Source organism: Balaenoptera ricei, chromosome 13 (assembly GCF_028023285.1).
Source record: "Balaenoptera ricei isolate mBalRic1 chromosome 13, mBalRic1.hap2, whole genome shotgun sequence".
Taxonomy (NCBI): Eukaryota; Metazoa; Chordata; class Mammalia; order Artiodactyla; family Balaenopteridae; genus Balaenoptera; species Balaenoptera ricei.
Window position 1 is genome coordinate 842145 of NC_082651.1, and position 19394 is coordinate 861538.

The window sequence follows — 19394 nt, forward strand, 5'->3', positions numbered from 1 at the left end:
TTCTTCAGTGGTTGTGGCACGTGGGCTCAGTAATTGTGGCTTGAGGGCTCTAGAGCGCAGGCTCAGTAGTTGTGGCACACGGGCTTAGTTGCTCTGTGGCATGTGGGATCTTCCCGGACCAGGGCTCGAACCCGTGTCCTCTGCATTGGCAGGCGGATTCTTAACCACTGTTGTCACCAGGGAAGTGCCAGAGCTCTGCTTTTTAAAAGCAGTTATTGTAAGGCCAGCATTTGTAGGAGTGGTTGTATGTGAGTATCTGGTAAAAATGAAGCCAGTGATGCTATGTCAGGAGTCAGCAAGCTTTTCCTGTGAAGGGCCAGGTAGTAAATACTTCAGGCTCCGCAGGTCATGGGCCTCTGATACAACTACTCACTTCTGCTATTACAGAATGAAAGTGGCCATAGGAAATATGTAATGTGTAATGAATGGGCCTAGCCGGGTTCCAGTAACTCTTTATTTATGTAACCAGGCAGTGAGTGGACTGTAGTTTGCCCATCCTCTGATCTAGGTCAAGGAAATTTGTCAGGGACTGAGTGGTTTTGAATGCAGAAACTTCAGGATTAAAAAATAAATCCTCAATCATGAGATTTTGTTTCTCTTTATTCTTAATAGGTGAACATTATACCAGTGATTGCCAAAGCAGATGCAATTTCTAAAACTGAATTACAGAAGTTTAAGATCAAGCTCATGAGTGAATTGGTCAGCAATGGTGTTCAGATATACCAGTTCCCAACAGATGATGAAACTATTGCTAAAATCAATGCTTCAATGAATGTAAGCTCTTAATTGAATATTATTTGTTTTACATATGAAAAAAGTGATTTATAAGTAACATTGCTACTAATGTATTTTCACTTCTGTCTTCCAAAACAAGGTGAGTTTTGAAGGAGTCCAGTACAGGGAAATGTTTTATTTTCTAGAGTTGGAAAAGTATAATGAGAATATATTTTTGAGCATTTTTCTTTCCTCCCTACTTTCACCTAAATGAAGTGATACATCTGTGAGACCGGGATTCATCTTTTGTGGAACCATATTTAATTGCCTTAGAAAGATTCCTTTCTGTCCTGTCTTTAAGAACATGAGAAGACGTTACAGCCTCCCTCAGAATGCTTTAGGATCTTAAAATCTTTAAGGAGAGCTTTCTAATCTGGTATTCAAGCTCATTCTCCCTTACAGGGTCACAGGTACATATGAAATATTCACATAACTTTTTTATATTTTAATATAGAATATATTTAGTATATCTTAATTACACATAACTTAATATGATTGAGGATGACTAAGTTCTTTGTGTTACTTGAGGCTACCAAATTTCTTAAATACTTGGTTATATTTTGACGGATCATGGGTTTTGGAGTCAGACTTTACCATGTGTTCTTGTGGGAATTATTAACCTCCCTGAGACTGTTAACTTATCTATGAAATTGGGTTAATAATACCTGTCTTAAGGGTTGTGAGGATACAGCTTTGTCATTGACACAGTGACATTCAGTAGCTGTTTGTTCCATTTCTCCCCTTTTGCTTCTCTGATTTTTTCATACTTTGTTCATATTAAGATACTTAAACTAAATATATAGAAAGCTGACTGATGTAAAGGAAGTGATATTAATTCCTGTGTGTTGTCTTTGTATCTAATTTTGGTTTTTGTGCCCACCTGGAATAAGTTTTCAAAGGGGTGCAATTAAGAGACTAAATATTGTCAATTATTAAACATAATACTGTTTACATTAGACTTTTCCCCTAAATTAATCCTCAGCTTCAGACAGGACAGTCTACTCACTGCCATTAAATCCAGCTATTGTATCTTTGTTCAAAATCTTCTCCTTACTATGCTAGTTCTTCCTATTCTGCTTGATCCGTCTCCAGTTTGGGTTGTGTCTTCCTGCCCAAAGAGACCTCTCCCTCCTCTAAATTTCTATAACATTTGTATTTAGCATTAGTTTGGGACTTAAATATTATTTTATATTAGTGTTATATATGTATATATACACTATATATATATATACTTTGGTTATATGGGGGTGTGTGTGTGTGTGTGTGTGATTTCCTCGTTATCTTTGTCTTTTAGGACCAAGATAATAATGAGGGAAATGATACCTGTGCTAGAATTGTTTTTGTATTCTTGCAGCAAAACAGGAATACGTGTGGGGCATGCTCAGTAAATAATTCTCTCTCTAGGGCCTGAAGATGACTCTGTAGAACAGTTGGCATACACGTGAACAGTTGTGAACACATGTTCACAGGGCACGTTTTAAAAGCTGAGGCACAGCAGATCATTTGGCTTTAACACATTTGTTATTTAGTAAATTTTCTCTTCTCTGTTTTTACTGGTATGAGATGTGATTGATGTCCTGTCTCCTTTCCAGGGGCACTTGCCGTTTGCTGTGGTAGGAAGTATGGATGAGGTGAAAGTTGGAAATAAGATGGTCAAAGCTCGCCAGTACCCTTGGGGCATCGTACAAGGTAAAGGAGCTAAACGAGGATATGTGTGCTGCCTGACAGCCTGAAAGTGGCATTTAATGCGTTCTAGGAGGTGATGCTGATTTTGGGTTATGATTGGCTGTCAGAAGGGTTGGCTCTGTTCTGTTTTAGCCACGTCTGCAGAGGCCAGGCACAGCCTCCCTACTTCCTGTCTTAGATCACGTTACCAGCCCAGGTGCACCAGGACGTTCAGAAGGCGGGCAGCACTGGTCGGGTACTTTGAACAAAATTTGAGTGTAAATAGTATTGTTTAAACATAGTACGTAAACTAAGTACTAGGTAATTCTGGGACACAATAAACCACTTTGTAAATTTATATATTTTTACTCATCAAAGTATTGCCAACTATTTCCCAAACAAACCAGTCAGCCAACTAAAAATGTTTAGCATTTATCTGACTCTACGATGCGTAAGCACTTAGCACTGGCTGGGTCATTCATTCGTGATGGGGAACGGATCACCCCTGCTGGTACTGGTTTCCCAGCGCTGCTTTTTTTAAATTGACAAATTTTGTAATTAGTGGAAAATATTGACAAAACTTAACATGTTTAATGTATAGAAAATAGAAAGGTAATAATTGTACTTAAAAACTATTGGTCACAGTAACATATGTGACTCAGGATCACAAATGCGGCATTGTGTGACAAGAATTTGATGTTTACAGCAGACACAGATGGTGTTCTCGAGGGTGCAGAATTTACCACCTTGAAGTTTTAGTGAAAAAATATTACATACTCTTTTCAGGCGGTACGTGAAATGTCCTGAGGACGGTTTATAAACTGCTAACAAAATATTAGTGAAATGATTGGAGCGTATGGTACAGAACAGAATGTATTTCTTTCCTATTTCCTGTTTATCCTTGGCTACTAAATTTAAGCAAACCTCTGTTAATCCATATTGCCTATAATTCGGTGTGTGTAATACAAGAATTGCTTCCTTGGTTACTTGTATAAAACAACTGTAGCTGTTAATCAGACTGATCATTTCGCTGTTTGGGTTATTTCAAATGTGTTTTCATTTACTCGTCCATTCAACAAATACTAATTATATGTCAGGATTAAAAATCGGTGTTGCTGTTTTCTGTTTTCTGGCTAGTGGAAAATGAAAACCACTGCGACTTTGTCAAGCTCCGGGAGATGCTCATTTGTACGAACATGGAGGACCTGCGAGACGAGACACACACGAGGCACTATGAGCTGTACCGGCGCCGCAAACTGGAGGAGATGGGTCTCACCGACATGGGCCCAGAGAACAAGCCGCTCAGGTGAGCAGCCAGGGAGGGAGGTGGGGTGGGCCTCTCCGTCTGCCCAGGATGACGGAGAGTCTCCCACACCGTGACGTAGAGCCACCTGCTACGATTAATGCCTCTGCTTTCCATGCCGCTCTCGGAGGTCTCTGTCCTTATCCGACTCAGGGAGTTCAAGTAGAAGGGAGGACATAGGGCAGAAGCCCAGGATTTCAGCATCTGGTGAAGTGAGTAACCAAAGGAAAAATCTCTCATTATTTGGTTTTATTTTTGTATTTATGTGAAGGTGAAAGTGCATTGATTATTATTTTAAAAACCTGGACTATGAATCATATTAAGTCAACTACAAAGCTGTTGTTTTTTATCCTGATGGAAGTTTTGGAATGACTACACTTAGGAAAATATCTTGTAAAGGAAGCATGAAAGTTCTTGTCGGGAGACAGAGATGAGACTGAAAATATTACCATAAAGTTACAGGAATCGTAACTTGCTCAGTGGTTAGAGCGTGAATCGTTGTTATAAACTTGCTTCATAATTTTATATGCTGCTACCTCCCCAAGGTGTTTGTTTTTTTGTTTTTTTTCATTAAAATATGTAAAGGTGGAACTCTGATCCTTAACACACTAAATCAGATTTGTTTTGACGTCACATTCCCAAACGATTTTGCTCAGGACCAACACTGTTCTAAATCTGTTACGGGACCAAGGGTTCCTCTGCGTTTCATTACTGACGTTCCAGCCGTTCCCTGGGGTCCGCGTCTGCACCAAACACCACAGGAGGGGGGAGCGCTGGGTCCAGCTGCCACTGCACGTGACCTTCAGGAAAGTTTAATAATAGATGAGGCTCAACTTTGAAGTTTTTCCATTCTACAGATTAATGAGTGTTTTAGCTCTGGTAGCGTAATTAATTAAGAATTCTATGTACTTCACGCTCCTCACCAATTTTGGGCATGCTGTGCTTCTAGTTACGGGCCAGTTCTGGTAAAGCGATGATTTTCTCTGCTGAAGAGAAAGCATCTAGCATTGGCTTCCCTTCGTGTTTCCCAGGAGGCTTCACTTCTCGCTCTTTCAAGTCTGTGGGTGGTGAGGGGTCCCCACGTGCCTGAAGGAGACGCGGATCCTGAGTGACAGCGGGCGGGGCAGCCTTGCGTGCTGGAGGAGAGGGATTCAGGGGCCTGGTGGATCGGTCATCAGTCACCTGTGGAGGACTCAGAAATGCAGGTTCACAGTTTCCGGGTATGGAGCCAAAGAATCGCATTTAAATGAAAATTCCCACTCAGCCCTTCAGCAGACACTTCCTGCTGGTCACTGGCTAAGTGTGCACCGTGGGTGCAGAGAGGAAGATGGTCTCGCCCTGTGTGGTGAACAGGGGCTCGGGGAGTGAGGAGGCCTGGGCAGGAGGCTGCTGTGGGCGTCCAAGTACGAGCAGACAGAGGCCTGTGCTGGCGTGGCAGTGGTGGAGGTGGTGAGAAGCGTGGTCCCCACATGGGACTGGAAGGTGACGTCAACAGGACTCTTTGATGGTCTGGATATGGATGTAAAGGAAAGAGGAATCCAGGGTGGTGGCTCCAGTTACTGTTTTCGACCTGAGAAACTGGGTGAACGGTGGTGATGTTTATGGTTATGAGCAGGACTGGGGAAGGGGTAGATTTCCTGGTGGGTAATTGAGAAGTTTGGGACATGTTACATTTAAGTTGATTATTAAATATTCAGGTGAAGACTTAGAGTAGGTTATTTCATAAATGAATCTGGAGCTTGGGGAGAAGTGAAGGCTGAGATGATACTTTGGAGGCTGAGATGATACTTTGGAGTCAACAGTGAATAATACTGCATCTGGTGTTTGCAGTGCTCTAGGCTAAGTGCTGGTGAGGTAATACTGAATGAGACGATATAGTCCTGGCTGTCATGGGGTTTACATTCTCGCAGGGAGGGAGGCCAAAACCAAACAACTAATTCCACAGTGAATTATGGTTGTGAAATGTGCACGAAAGGAGAGGTGGTGTATCATGGGGGGAGGGCATCTGGATTTAATCTGGAAAATTAGGGAAGACTTCCTTGAGGCACGTATTGTTCTGAGCTTTTACTACCTGGGAAAAACAGAGGAGACATACGCAGAGACCTGGAAGGCAAAGAGAGAAAGGCATCTTTAAGTCTCTGCAGGAAGATCGGAGGAATCGGAGGAGCAGAGCAGACTGGTGGGGATTTGGTCTTTGTCCTCAGGGAGAGGCACAAACTGTGAAGCAGTGTTCCCGATACCGTATTTGCATTTAAAAGATCACTCTTGGCTGCAGTGTGAGGGAGGGGTCAGAGGGTGTGCGGAGGTGCTGAGGGGCTAAGTACCAGCAGCAAGGACAGAGCTGGGTGGGTCTGAGAGACATCTGGAAGATAACATTGGAAGAACTTAGTGACTGTTCAGATACAATGAGGTAAAGGAGCAGAAGATGCCAAACGAAGACTTCTGCTGGCCTGAATCAGTGGTTTCTTCAGCTCGGCAGGTAGCTGTACCCTTCATGAGGTAGTGTCTCTGGAGGAGCACTGGCTGTTCTGTGGGGCAGGATGGAGACCGTTAGCTCAGCTGGGACCTGTTTCCTCTGAAACATCCAAGTGACAGTGTCACATAGGTACTTTGGCTGTTTATCTGGAGCTCAGAGGAGAGAGGAGAGGGCTGGGCCAAAGGGATGAACTTCACAGTCACAGGCACTAAGAGGTGGTTAATTGAATACTGCGTATGGGTGAGATGCCTGGAGAGAGAAGTACATTTGGAAAGAAAGGTACCTTGGAAACAGCCTTGAGTCCGCTGAATGTGTGTCAGCAGGAGAAGCAGACAGAAGCGGCTGAGAAGCCTAGGGTAGAGGAAGGAGGAAACCAGCAGAGTCATGTCTCGGAAGCCAAGTGAAGAGAGTCTCAAGAAGGGAGGGAGAGGTGGCCGTGTTGAAGGTGAGAGGGTTTTGCTGTGGAAGTACGGCAGTGTGATACAGTCCCGTTGCTCCCTTGACCGTTCTTTGACAATAACGAGGAACACGCCATCTGAGTCAAAAAGGACAGCACAGGCCAGGGCTTGCAGATTTGAAGGGAGAAAGCCAGTTTCATTCATGAACAAACCATTTCCAGCCTTCCTTCCAGGAAGGGGGATGTCCAGCGGGCCCAGCTTAGGACATGTGCCCGTGTCCTGGCTGGGTGGGTGTGAGCCTGATGGCCCCCACCAGAATGCATCCCGTGGGAAGGAGTAGCTCTCCAAAGGTAACCAGAATAATAATACAACAGGAGAGAGAGAGATGGTGGGCGGGCACTCAGAACAGCCGTTTTTTAGCATTTCTTCAGTTTGGGGAGCATCTGCCCACTGGACAGGTGAAGAATGGAAAACTGGGAAAGGAGGCTCTTCAGTGGAGGCCAGGTTACAGAGTGGGCAGGAGCAGTGGCTGCAGGCTGCTCGCAGAGGACAAGCAAGGAGGACGGGGCTCGAGCTCAGTGTGAGGGAGGCCCTGCCCACCTGCCCAGGAGCTGGTGGCCCTCTGCCCTTCCCAGGCCTGCAGTCCTGATGAGACGGGATTCCTTGGGTCAGGCGCAGCAAAATCTCTCTCCTCTTGGTGCTTTCTCATTTGTGAATAAATTATTTGATAAAATTCCTGTAGTTCTTTATAGCCTGAGGTCTAGGAAGGTTTCACCAGTGTGGTTTTAAGAACTTGTATTCTGTTTTCTTAGGAATCTTCCCATTTAATTTGGGATGTGTACAACAACAGTCACTGTAATTTGGCTGGCATGTAAAATCTGTCCCTCAGTATTGTATCTGTCAATAGGAACAGTTAGTTACATGAGCCTGTTAGGCTGCGCTCCGCTCTTTAGGGCCCGGCCTTTCTCTCTGCAGCCGCGCAGTGGCTCCACCTCCGTTTCACCTGAATGGCTGTGCTGAGTCATGGTTCGTGTCCCCGTGTCCCCACACCGATCTCACGCTTGTCATGAGGTCCAGCGGGCTGGCATTATGTGTACCCCTGTAGTCTTAATTAACTGATGTTTAATTATTTAAACTACATGAAACATGCTTTTATAAACCTCAAATCCCCAAGTTATTTTAGATGAACAAAACCAGTCTCGTTTGCCATCACTGAAGTGCTCTGGGCCCTAAGAGTCTGGAAGGGAGATTTGTGTGGTATTGTAGAGTTTCTTAAGTGTTTGGCATAATTTTTTGTGTCATAAACTTTGTGTCTTTCTGCACTTGGTCTGTGGTGGAAGCTCATCAGGCCTGTGAGAGCTGCACCTGGAGCTCAGGGAGCTCCTGAGTGAGGGAGACCCAGCGATTTTCCTGGTGGACAAGAGCAGTCAAGGATGCATTTTCTTCCTCTTTCGTTTTCAGCTCTGCCTTCAATCAGTGGTGTTTTCAACTAGGGTAGGATGCTGCATTAAATACCACGGCAGCAGAGAGCTCTTTTTCATTCTCAGATCCATGGCAGTCAACAGTGGTTGTATTAGTTTCACAGCCATTCCTCGCAGGCCCTCTCAGAGTTTCACTGCCACCTTTTGAAAGACAGTGCGGTCTCCTTCCTTGCAGTCGGCTCTGTAAGCTTACCTGTCACAGTGGGCGTCTGTGTGATGGATGCAGAACACGCGGGGGCAGTGTTTCCTCTTTACCTTCTGCTGAGGCATCCCTGTAGGCGGGATTTGTGCTGGTTAGGAGTACCGGCTTTGCAGCACGTCTGATCAAGCTCCAGCCCCAGCTTTGTACTTGCTAACTCTGTCCCTTTGTGCAGGTGACTTTACCTCTCCGAGTGTCGTCTTCTTACCTGAAGGACAGTGTTAGTGCTTGTTCTTCATGGCGCTGCGGGAATTAGTGAGTCCAGACCAGTCCCTGCTGGTAGCAGCTATTCCGCAAGTGTTTGGTCTTTTCTCTTTGCCAGGTGGCTTGATTTTCCTCCTGAACAACTCAAGTGCTTGTGTAAGTAAATTAGTGAGAACTTTTTAAAACTTTGATTTGACATGATTTAATAAATACATTATTTAAACTAAGTTTACCACTAAAGGCTATCAGTCCAGTGTAGGACCAGTGAAGTGTGGGCGAAGGTGGCCTGATTGATTTAGAGGCTTCTTTAAAATAAGACCAAAACAAATACAGAAAAACAGCCTTATAAAAAGCAAAATGCCTCAAGATTAGAGGCATTTATGTGGTTATCTAGGGCATTCTGTACATTTATGAACTTTGCTCTTAAAGACAATGTGTAGGATTGTTCCTCCTTGGAATACATGCTCTGAGTACCACACACTCATGCTCAGTTTTAAGTGCTATGGTGTAACATTTCTTCCTCTGTTTTTCCTTAAATTTATACAGTTCTAGCCATGAAAGATTTCTCCAGTTATAAGATTAGTAAAATTCCTGAATTTCATCACATTTTAAATCTATTTAGCTATATTTTTATAAGTAATAGAAATTTCTAACTGTGACACAGCTGGAAAGTGAATCTGTGTTCCCTGTTAAACCTTGGGGATATTCTCCAAGTGAGCTGAAAATGGAAGGGCCCTGCATTGCCGGATATAAGGTCTGTGGTTCTTCTGAAATGCCACAAGACAGACAGGCAGGCACTGGCCGCGGAGTTCCAGGACCATCCCCGCTCTGCTTGGTTACACTGGCTCTACTTCCCTGCAGTTTCTGTCATTAGATGAACATTTATGAAGAAACCGAAACATCTGGAGGGCTCTACTGGATAGCTGGGTCTTACAGAGATGCTGAGCTGTTAGGAGAGAGAGGCAGATGGGGTGTAAATGCCAGGAAGAGGTATAAACAAAGAGCCATGGAAGTGCTTGGGAGGAACAGTGGATTCCAGCTGGGGAGACTGGAGAAGCGAGGGACAGGACTAGTGGGTAGAGGGAGAGCTGGGAAGTGGGCAGTGGCTGGAGCATGAAACGTGTGGCACGTCTTAGGAACAATGGTTAGGTTGGTACAGCTGAAACCTTAGGGGGATTGGGTCTGTTGGGCCAGACTGTGACGTTTCTGAAGTGCTGCTATCCTGTAGATAATATAACTAATGCAGAGCAAAAAGCTAAGGAGATCTCTGTTTTTGGTGGAAATATCTTAGGAGTGGCAGGAAGAACAAAATGAAAGAAAGAGGAGCGAAAAGCCTAGAGCTCAGCTGGGAGATTATTCCAGTAGCGAAGGCAGAAAAGCACAAAGATCAAGTTGGGCTGAACACGGTGTCTGTAGAAATCAGAACAAGACGGGACTGAAGTGATGTCGGGGTCTCAGGCTGAGCTCCCAGAGCCTGGTGATCGGACGTGGCAATGAGGGGAAGGGAGGAATCAACAGAGGTGGAAGGAGGGATCCGTCTGGGGTGAGATGAGCACCTCTAGGAGCACCGGCAAAGCAGGGACCCGCAGATAGACCCGCGCTCCCTGGAGCCACGTGTGCTGTGACGGTCACGGGGCCTAACCCGGACGTCTGAGTGTTCACAAGTTTGTGACGTCATCTTGCTAACATGAGAGTACCACAAATAACTTTTCAGTCTTCAGGAGACCTACGAAGCCAAAAGACACGAATTTTATGGTGAACGTCAGAGGAAGGAGGAAGAAATGAAGCAGTTGTTTGTGCAGCGTGTGAAGGAGAAAGAAGCCGTATTGAAAGAAGCTGAGAGAGAGGCAAGTACCCTGGTTTGCTGGGATGTGCACTTATTTGGGGTGTCCTGTTAACCTGGGGATAATTATCTCAAGAATTTGGAGATGGTTTTGAAAACTAGTTGTTCCTTAAAAAGTAGCTATTGTATTTTAACACATACTCTTTGGATGCAGGCTTCCCACAAAAAGCACAGGCTGGAAACAAAAATTGTTGCCTTTTTGAACAAGGTGTCTTCCATTAGAAGTGGTGGTTTATCGAGGACTTGTAAAGGACTAGGTTACTAAGAAGTGTTTTAAATACCTTAACCAGGAGCCAGAAGTGTTTTAGCTGTGGCTTGATAAAGCCTTTTCTGAGAGTTTTGAGTCCTTGGGATTGTTGTTTGAAGTAGGTGACTCTGAAAGCTGTTAACTAGCCTTTGAGTTTGAAGTCAGGCTTCCTGGAGGTGGGTGGTCTGGGCAGCCTGGGCGCAAAACCGTCTGCAGTGCGTTTGGTTTGCTTCTGGTTCTCCAAGGATCAATTTTAGTTTTACCTGAGTTAAGGTATTTTCTGTAGACTTTACTGCAATGGCTGCTTTTAAATAAATGGCCACATTTAAGATGAGGGTCAAAAAGGATGAACTGCAAAAAGAAATCTCTAAGAGAAGACAGAAATGTTAATACAAATGAACTTGCTGATATAAGAGTTCCTGAGGAGTTATTTGTAAAGTAATTTAATGCTACAAATTTATTATTTTAAGTACCCTTATAGTACTTGCTATTTCAATAAACCCTGTAGTAAGTGGTTTTGTAAAATAAATAATCTATCTTGTTTATAATTTGAATTTTGATCTTTATTTTGAAAAAGTTCAAACAACGGGAAAGTGAAAGTATGGGGTACCTGTGTCCCTCCCCACACCTAGATTTAGAATGGACATTTTGCCATCTTTAGTGTGTGTGTTCCCCTGGTCGTCTGAAAGCTGGTTGTAGACATCACAACACTTTATCGCAGGCACTTCATGCATCTCTGAAGCTCAGGTGCATTTTCCTCCATAACCACAGTACCAGTACTACACCTAAGAACAGGAATAGCAATGCCACAGACTCTCCTAATCCCCAGTGCACAATCAAATTTTCCCCACTCGTCCCAAGATTATCTTTTTTTTTCCTTTCATTTTTTAAGGTCAACTCTCTCATTTTATAATTTTATTTATTTATTTATTTATGGCTGTGTTGGGTCTTCGTTTCTGTGCGAGGGCTTTCTCTAGTTGTGGCAAGCGGGGGCCACTCCTCATCGCGGTGCGCGGGCCTCTCACTATCGCGGCCTCTCTTGCTGCGGAGCACAGGCTCCAGACGCGCAGGCTCAGCAGTTGTGGCTCACGGGCCCAGTTGCTCCGCAGCATGTGGGATCTTCCCAGCCCAGGGCTCGAACCCATGTCCCCTGCATTGGCAGGCAGATTCTCAACCACTGCGCCACCAGGGAAGCCCAAGATTATCTTTTATTGTTGCTTTCTGTTTGGTGATTTTTTGTTTTTGAACCAGAATTCAATCTTAGGTCTCATATTGCATTTGGGTGTTCTGTTTTGTTCACTCTCTTATTTGAAAACAGTCCCTAGTTTGGAGTTATTTTTATTTATTTATTTTAAAATATTTATTTATTTATTGGTTGTGTTGGGTCTTAGCTGCGGCACGCGGGATCTTTCGTTGCAGTGCACGGGTTCTTCCTTGTGGCGCATGCACGGGCTCCTCTCTAGTTGTGGCACGCGAGCTCAGTAGTTGTGGCATGCAGGCTTAGTTGCCCCGTGCCATGTGGGTTCTTAGTTTCCCGACCAGGGATAGAACCCGCGTCCCCTGCATTGGAAGGCCGATTTTTAACCACTGGACCACCAGGGAAGTCCCTGGAGTTATTTTTAAATACAAACATTGAGGAAGGAGTTGTGATGAGTAGGAAATAGGGTGCTGATTTTTCTTTTGATTAGTAGATGCTTCTCTTTTAAGTTTCTCTCTCATACATCATGGTTCTCAGTTTCTCCAGTGAGGAGAGAAGATGTAGAAGTGGTTTATAATTGAATTTTAATTTTTAAAACCCCACATAAGAATATTTTGCTTAAATGTGTATTGTTTAAAAGGAAATTGAAAATTCAGGGTGACCAAATGGTTGAAAGAAAAAGAGAAGTATTATTTGTCAGTAGGTGCTTCATAGATGTTTATTTTTGTGATTCAAGCGGTTTCGTGTTAAGAACATTATATTAAAACTAATGAAGTTAGGGGCTTCCCTGGTGGCGCAGTGGTTGAGAGTCTGCCTGCCGATGCAGGGGACACGGGTTCGAGCCCTGGTCTGGGAGGATCCCGCATGCTGCGGAGCAACTGGGCCCGTGAGCCACAATTACTGAGCCTGCGCGTCTGGAGCCTGTGCTCCGCAACAGGAGAGGCCACGACGGTGAGAGGCCCGCGCACCGCACCGCGATGAGGAGTGGCCCCCGCTCGCCGCAACTAGAGAGGGCCCTCGCGCGGAAACGAGGACCCAATGCAGCCAAAAATAAAATAATTAATTAATTAATTAAAAGAAAAAAAAAAAAAAAACTAATGAAGTTAGTTTAAACCAAGTTGTCACAAGAGTTCTAAACTTTTAATTATATAGGTTTAGAAGCAGATTACTGGCCTGTTTCATTAATATTACAATAATATTAGTAAGTTCCCTCATGACCAGTTTCATCCTGCAAGGCTGGTATGTTAGAGTCAGGTCTGGTGCAGGGCGTCTGGGGGTCATCTTCACTCGCATGAGTGATGATTAACTCAAGAGCCATCAGTTAGGACTTCCCTGGTGGCGCAGTGGTTAACAATCCACCTGCCGATGCAGGGGACACGGGTTGGAGCCCTGGTCTGGGAAGATCCCACATGCCACGGAGCAACTTAAGCCCATACGCCACAGCTACTGAGCCTGCGCTCTAGAACCCGCGAGCCACAACTACTGAGCCCGCGCTCTAGAACCCGCGAGCCACAACTACTGAGCCCACGCTCTAGAGCCCACGAGCCACAACTACTGAAGCCCGCAGGCCTAGAGCCCGTGCTCTGCAACGAGAAGCCACCGCAATGAGAAGCTTGTGCACCGCAATGAAGAGTAGCCCCCGCTCACCGCAACTAGAGAAAGCCTGCACACAGCAACAAAGACCCAACACAGCCAAAAATTAAAAAAAAAAAAAAAAAAAAAAGAGCCATCAGTTGAAGGACCAAGGAGGGCCGTATAATTTACCGTCAGTTAAGTGCAGTTTTAGAGGGAAAGGAGGCTTTTTACTAGTTACGCTGGACAACAGGTAGGTGTAAACCAGGTCTCTACTGGGCCAAGTGGGACATTCAAAGCTAGTTACATCAATAAGATACTGGCAGGTAACCCAAAACGTTATTTAAGTCTGTATTAGATGGCCTTGTTATTAAAATATCCTTGGCAATTTGGTTGTAAACAAATACCTCTTAATTCACCTTTTGTATGAATTTGGCTGATTTTCATGTATAGTACAGAGTTAGCTGAAAATGCAGTGAACGTCAGGTAACTGGAGTAGGGAGATGCACAGGACAGATATCATGTCAGGATACTGTTTAAATGGTTTCTTTTGTGCATCTTTTGTTAACATCATTCTGGATGCACAGCCCTTCCCCACCACAAGAAAAAGTGCACTTTATATTCATCCCTCAGGTGAAGTGCATGACCAACATTAAAATGTTACTACTTCTGAATTTTATATGCAAGTCTGTTTCTTGGTTAATTGCTCACTTAGCATTTATGCCTGTCCTGTTTTTCAAAGTATTCTAGATAATTTTCAGTAAACAAGTACAGCTGCACTAGAACCTGGACGTGGGGAGTCCAGGACGAGCAGCGAGGTTTGCACTCGGTGCAGCTGAGCCGCAGCGCTGGGTGCCTGTCAGTGACACTTCCCGGTCTCCAGCCAAGTACAGAGGTCAAGGTCAGGTCAAAGACACTGACTAGTTTGGCAAGAGAGGAATGTTGTCTCTGGTATTCACTTTTTAAAATGGATACTTTAAAAAGGATCACTGAACAACAGCGTGTATAGTGTCCTTAGAAGCAGGTTTACAAGAGACAGCGGCGTACCACACTGGCCATAGAGGCTTCAGAGCGTCCGTGAGTAGTTTCAACAGCACAGAAGTACTTGAAACTGTGTCTGAGTTAAAGGCCTTGTAGTGAATATTGGAGCCCTTGATTGAGCACTTCCTGCAGGTGGAGCAGATTGTCACTGACGAAAGCCGTGAACTCCACAGAATGTGAATAAGTCACATTCCCCCTGCCCCCTTTCTAAGACGTTTTTCTCTTCATAGTTTTCCTGGAAGTTTTAGTCAACCTCATAAATGATATATGAAGTACTCCATAACCTTTCAGGATATTTAAGGATATAAAGTATGCACCCTCCGTTTAAGTGTCTGTCAGAGATGTATCTCTGTTCACGTAACGTAAATCTGCCCTCTGGCCTCTCTTTCCAGGCACCACCTGCCAGCTGCCCCGCTCCTCTCCCAAATCCACGGGGTGCACGCATGCTCAGAGAGCTGCCAGTCTGTGTATTTATACCACCGATTTATTTATGTTTCTTTTTATAAAAAACATGGTTCCTTCCTTTATAAGGAACCATTTACATAAGCAAACACTAAGGAACTGATCCCTCTGGAAATGACATCCTCAGGAATAAGAGAATCTTCGGGCCTTACTTCATCTGTTTCAACCCTATTCTGTAAACTCTGCCGTCAGGGTTGCCGGCTCACTAGCCAGCCCGCTCCGTATCTGGAACATCTGATCTTTATTAGGAAGCAGCACGGCTCTCTGCTCTCTCTGCCCTCAGCCTCTGATGACTTCCTCAGTGATCATAAGCCATCTTTTCTGGAAACCAAGTCCTACTTTTTGTATAAATGTTAGGTTGCTGCCCAGAACTGAAAATACTAATTGAAAGTTTATCTAACCAGACCAGAGAATCAAAAACAAAGTTATCTTTTTGATGTAGAGTCTAGATGTTGTGCTTGTGTTCTTGGCACACAGCTGATTCGTAAGGAACCTGCTAAAGTCTCTAGATCTTTTTTCAGATACACAACAAACCAGGGAATTCTCATGTTGTACTGTTACAAACTTTGGCAAAACTCATTTTAATGACTGCATTGAGTGTATTTAGCATAAGTGAATTTTAAAATGTTCTCTCTTAGAGACACAGGTGTTTTTTCCCAATTATGGTGTAAACCCAGCAAGTACAGCTGACCCTTGAACCACCTGGGTTTGAGCTGCATGGGCCCATTTATACGTGGATGTTTTTCACTCACCGAGTCCACAGGACTGCACCGTCTGTGCTTATGGAGCTGTGACACACTCGACTCTTCAACCGGCGGGGTTTGGCGTCTCCAACCCTGCAAGGTTCAAGGGTCAACTGTATTTTTATGTATAAAACTTTTATCTAAATTCAGGACTTTTTGATTTCGTTTAGATTTCAAGAAGGTGAATGACTGTGGGAAAAACATAACAGATGTTAAGGTTCTTGATTTAAATTGACACTTGCTTTCCAAACAGGTTCACCAGCGTAGTCAACAGCTATTTCACTACCACGTAGTAAATTCATTTGGAAAATAAGGGCTTTTTTTTCCCTCTTTTTGATAACTTGCTTCTGTAATTTGTCCCTCACTTTTATTAAGAATGGATTTTTGAAACTTTATTTGAAGGGGCTTTGTGGGGAAAATGTAGAGCAAAAGAAAAACTCTAAGAGGTCAAACATTTAAAAAACTGAGGTTTGTGCATGAGGCTGTTTTTATGTTTTGTTTATGCGTTTTTTGCATGGGAGCTCATTCAAAATTACAGTTAGAGCAATTCCACATGTCGCCGTGCAGACTGCGTGAGCAGGGCTGCGGCGGGGAGGTGCCGGGGCATGGGCTGCCCCAGCACGTCCTCAGCGGGAACCGCACTTCACTTCACAGCTCCAGGCCAAGTTTGAACACCTTAAGAGAGTCCACCAAGAGGAGAAGCTGAGGCTTGAGGAGAAGAGGAGACTTCTGGAAGAAGAAATAATCGCTTTCTCTAAGAAGAAAGCTACCTCCGAGATATACCAGAACCAGCCCTTTATGACCCCGGGTGGTAACGTGAGGAAGGACAAGGACCGCAAGAAGTAAGTGCCCCCCACCCCCGCCCGTCTCACTGCCCCGACCTTCAGGGCGCTTCACCCTGTCTCCTTGCTCCCGTCTGCTCCTGCAGCTAAAACGTCAGTTCCTTGAGAGCAGAGAGCTCGTCCCTCTTGCTGTGCTGACTGATTCCCCAGCAGCTAGAAGGGCACCTGGCACGTGTTCCGTGCTCCGTGCATCCTTGAGTGAAAGTCTGAAGTGAATGAATGAACGAAATAAAAATTTGCTACAACACGTAAGGGTCGGCGACCTGGGGACACTGGCTGCTCCAGGGCACGTCTAGTAACTGCTGACCACCCCCTCCCCCCGTTAGTTATGTCACATTTCATGCCTGACAGAGGCTGTATATTGGGGAATCATAGACATAACAGTTGATAAAAAAATTCTTAGGTTTACTTTTTTAAAACAAATTCTGATAATGATTTTATGAGAATTTTTATTTTAATAAGGGAACCAGGCTATCGATTGGAACTCCTGTGCTTTGATGTCAGAGCTTGTGAAACGAGTGGTGGACGTAAAGATGCAGAGGAAGGTAGAGAGGGCCCCCGTGCATCGGGGCGGCCTTGGTAGCAGGTGGAGGATGGTCCCAAGGCTTGTAGGTCTGGGGTATGTGTTAAAGACAACGCAACCGAAGTCCTAGAAGATAAGGTTTTCTTCCTTTCTTGTTTTCACTTTACTTCTCCCACTTAAATGTCCTCATCACTTTGCCTGCTTGCTCCCTCTGTTGAGCACCCAGCCCCTCCGCGTGGGGAGCTCAGGTTCTCCCGTGCCCCAAAGGGCAGCCCTCAGGTTTACGACCACATTGTATTTCAGACTGATATTTTCAGAATATTGTAAGTCACCTTCAAAAAGGTAGGAGAACACAACATTGCCCATGATGACAGCTTTCCACTTTTGAACTATGGAGAAGTAAATCCACACGGTTTTGGGTGGATTTAATTGGCCTCTGGATTTTATGGTTTTGGGGAAGAAGGAATTCTCATGTATGATCTTTTCACATAAGCTCTTCCAGGGAGTGGATCTCTGTTTTGTCCGTTGATGTATCCACCCCCAGAGCCTAGAAAAAATGAATACACTGAATTTCAAAAGATAAACCACCCTCATTATCTGTGGGTGACTGGTTCCAGGAGGCCCCGAGGATACCAAAATCCACAGATGCTCAAGTCCCTCATATACAATGGCACAATTTTTGCAAAGAACCTATGCACATTTTCCTGCACACTTTAAATCATCTACAGATTACTTGTAACACCTGATACAATGTAAACAGAATGTAAATGCTAGGTATATAGTTGCCAGCAAGTGGCAAATTCAAGTTTTGTTTTTTGGAACTTTCTGTTATTTTTTCCCAAATATTGTATTTTCGATCCTCAGTCAGTTGAATGCTCAGATGTGGAACCCTCAGATCCACAGGACCAAGTGTATAAATATAATTTATAACTTCTTTTCAGTGTGCCTCGAATTATAAAGCTAAGGGGTCTTTTACCTTATCATCTCAACTTAGTCCAGTGTTACTAGATTTGGACTCCCTGACTTTATTCCATACGCAAAAAACCATTTACAATCACCTTGTGGAAGTAAGGTATGGGCTGTTGTTTGCAAAATCAGGGCCAAGCCCATCGTTTGAGAGCTCAGAAAAATTTCCCCTCAAGAAATGTTGGTGTTTGTTTTTTCTTTTCTTTTCCAGAGTCCCATGGCTAGATATCCTATCATATCCTCGATGTACATCTGCTCTTTCTGTAAAAGCTTTGTAAAACAAGTGATTTTTATTCCTATATGGTTTTCTATTGTACCAATCAAAAGGTTTTTTTTCTCTTTCCAGCTCCAGTTTTATGTAAAACAAAGGTTCCAGATCACAGAAGATCATCACAAGCAAAGTTATTAAACTGTTAGAAGTATGCTTTGATTTTCTTGCTGTTTTTACTTGCTGTATCACTTATTCTGTATCTGGCAAATGGCCACAGTTAAAGTATGAGGTCAGTACATAAGCCAGATTGGATGATGTTACTCATTCACTGTTAGACGTTCAAGTTGTTGGTTTGTGATGAACTGAGATCATTTCTCCTGCTGCCCAGAGCTTGCTATCACTTTGCTGTGACAAGAGTGTCGGTGCCTTTGAAAGTACAGGACTCGTTTATATTGTGGCTCTGATTGCATACATATTCCAAGATGAACGTTTTGTGTACATACTAAAGGTAAACTTTTGGGAATATGTTTTAAAATGTATTATGTACCTGAAACTCCAAGCTCAATAGTTTTATAGAACTTTAAAATTTTTCATACAATTATCCAACTGGTAACATGATCCTAAGCTTTTGCATCAAATTACATAATATGGGCTTCAGTGTTGTGGTCCATGGGTTGTTGTGAAGAAACAATGTTTAAAGCAGAAACACTCAGGTAAATAAGCCCTTTTCTGGTGATAAGTACCTTTGGAACTGGGTGTCTTCACACTGTTTGCATGAGTCTATATTACATACTTGTTTCAAACTGTCTTCCAGGGAAAATAAATAATAAAGTTGGATCATCTTATTAAAAATATATCTTAAAAAAGTTACTAGGAACATCTGAATATTAAAGATAAAAATTTAGATAATTCGTATTGTAAAGGATATTTGAATTCAGTGCCTCAGTATTTGCAGAACGATTTAATGGCCTCTAACTTTTTCTTAACAGTCATAAGTTTTCATTTTTTGTACTTGAATATTCTAAATGAAACTGATATTTACACCTGACAAATAAAATGTATCTACATATTCACTAAACTACGTTTAAAATTACTGTAACTCTTCTTTTTGCAAACTGTGATCTTAAACATCTTATCAGAACTATGAGAATTTAATTATATGTTTGAATTATTTTAAGACAGAGGTATATTACCAGTATTTTTCAGATAACAGAATGTTTTACTTAGCCCATGTCAGATTCTGAGC

At 43.5% G+C, this 19394-nt stretch overlaps 1 protein-coding gene and 1 long non-coding RNA gene across 4 annotated transcripts in view; one reads left to right on the forward strand and one right to left on the reverse strand.

Moving 5' to 3' along the window:
* SEPTIN10 (septin 10) overlaps positions 1–18439 on the forward strand; it is a 50469-nt gene extending 32030 nt beyond the window's left edge. For both annotated transcript variants that reach the window (XM_059943627.1, XM_059943625.1), the window contains 6 exons: positions 613–774; positions 2367–2463; positions 3577–3745; positions 10215–10347; positions 16261–16448; positions 18284–18439. In XM_059943627.1, the coding sequence (XP_059799610.1) occupies positions 613–774; positions 2367–2463; positions 3577–3745; positions 10215–10347; positions 16261–16448; positions 18284–18299 (765 nt within the window). In that variant the 3' untranslated portion in view covers positions 18300–18439. The remainder of the gene's footprint in view (positions 1–612; positions 775–2366; positions 2464–3576; positions 3746–10214; positions 10348–16260; positions 16449–18283) is intronic.
* Positions 1–19394, reverse strand: part of LOC132377395 (uncharacterized) — a 33620-nt gene that overhangs the window by 2543 nt on the left and 11683 nt on the right. The window contains exons 3-4 of one of the 2 annotated variants that reach the window (XR_009506625.1): positions 15616–15699; positions 3415–3946 (exon numbers count right to left, since the gene is read on the reverse strand). This is a non-coding gene — a long non-coding RNA (uncharacterized LOC132377395). Of the gene's footprint in view, positions 1–3414; positions 3947–15615; positions 15700–19394 lie in introns of those variants that run through there. The other variant, XR_009506624.1, reaches the window with a different exon arrangement.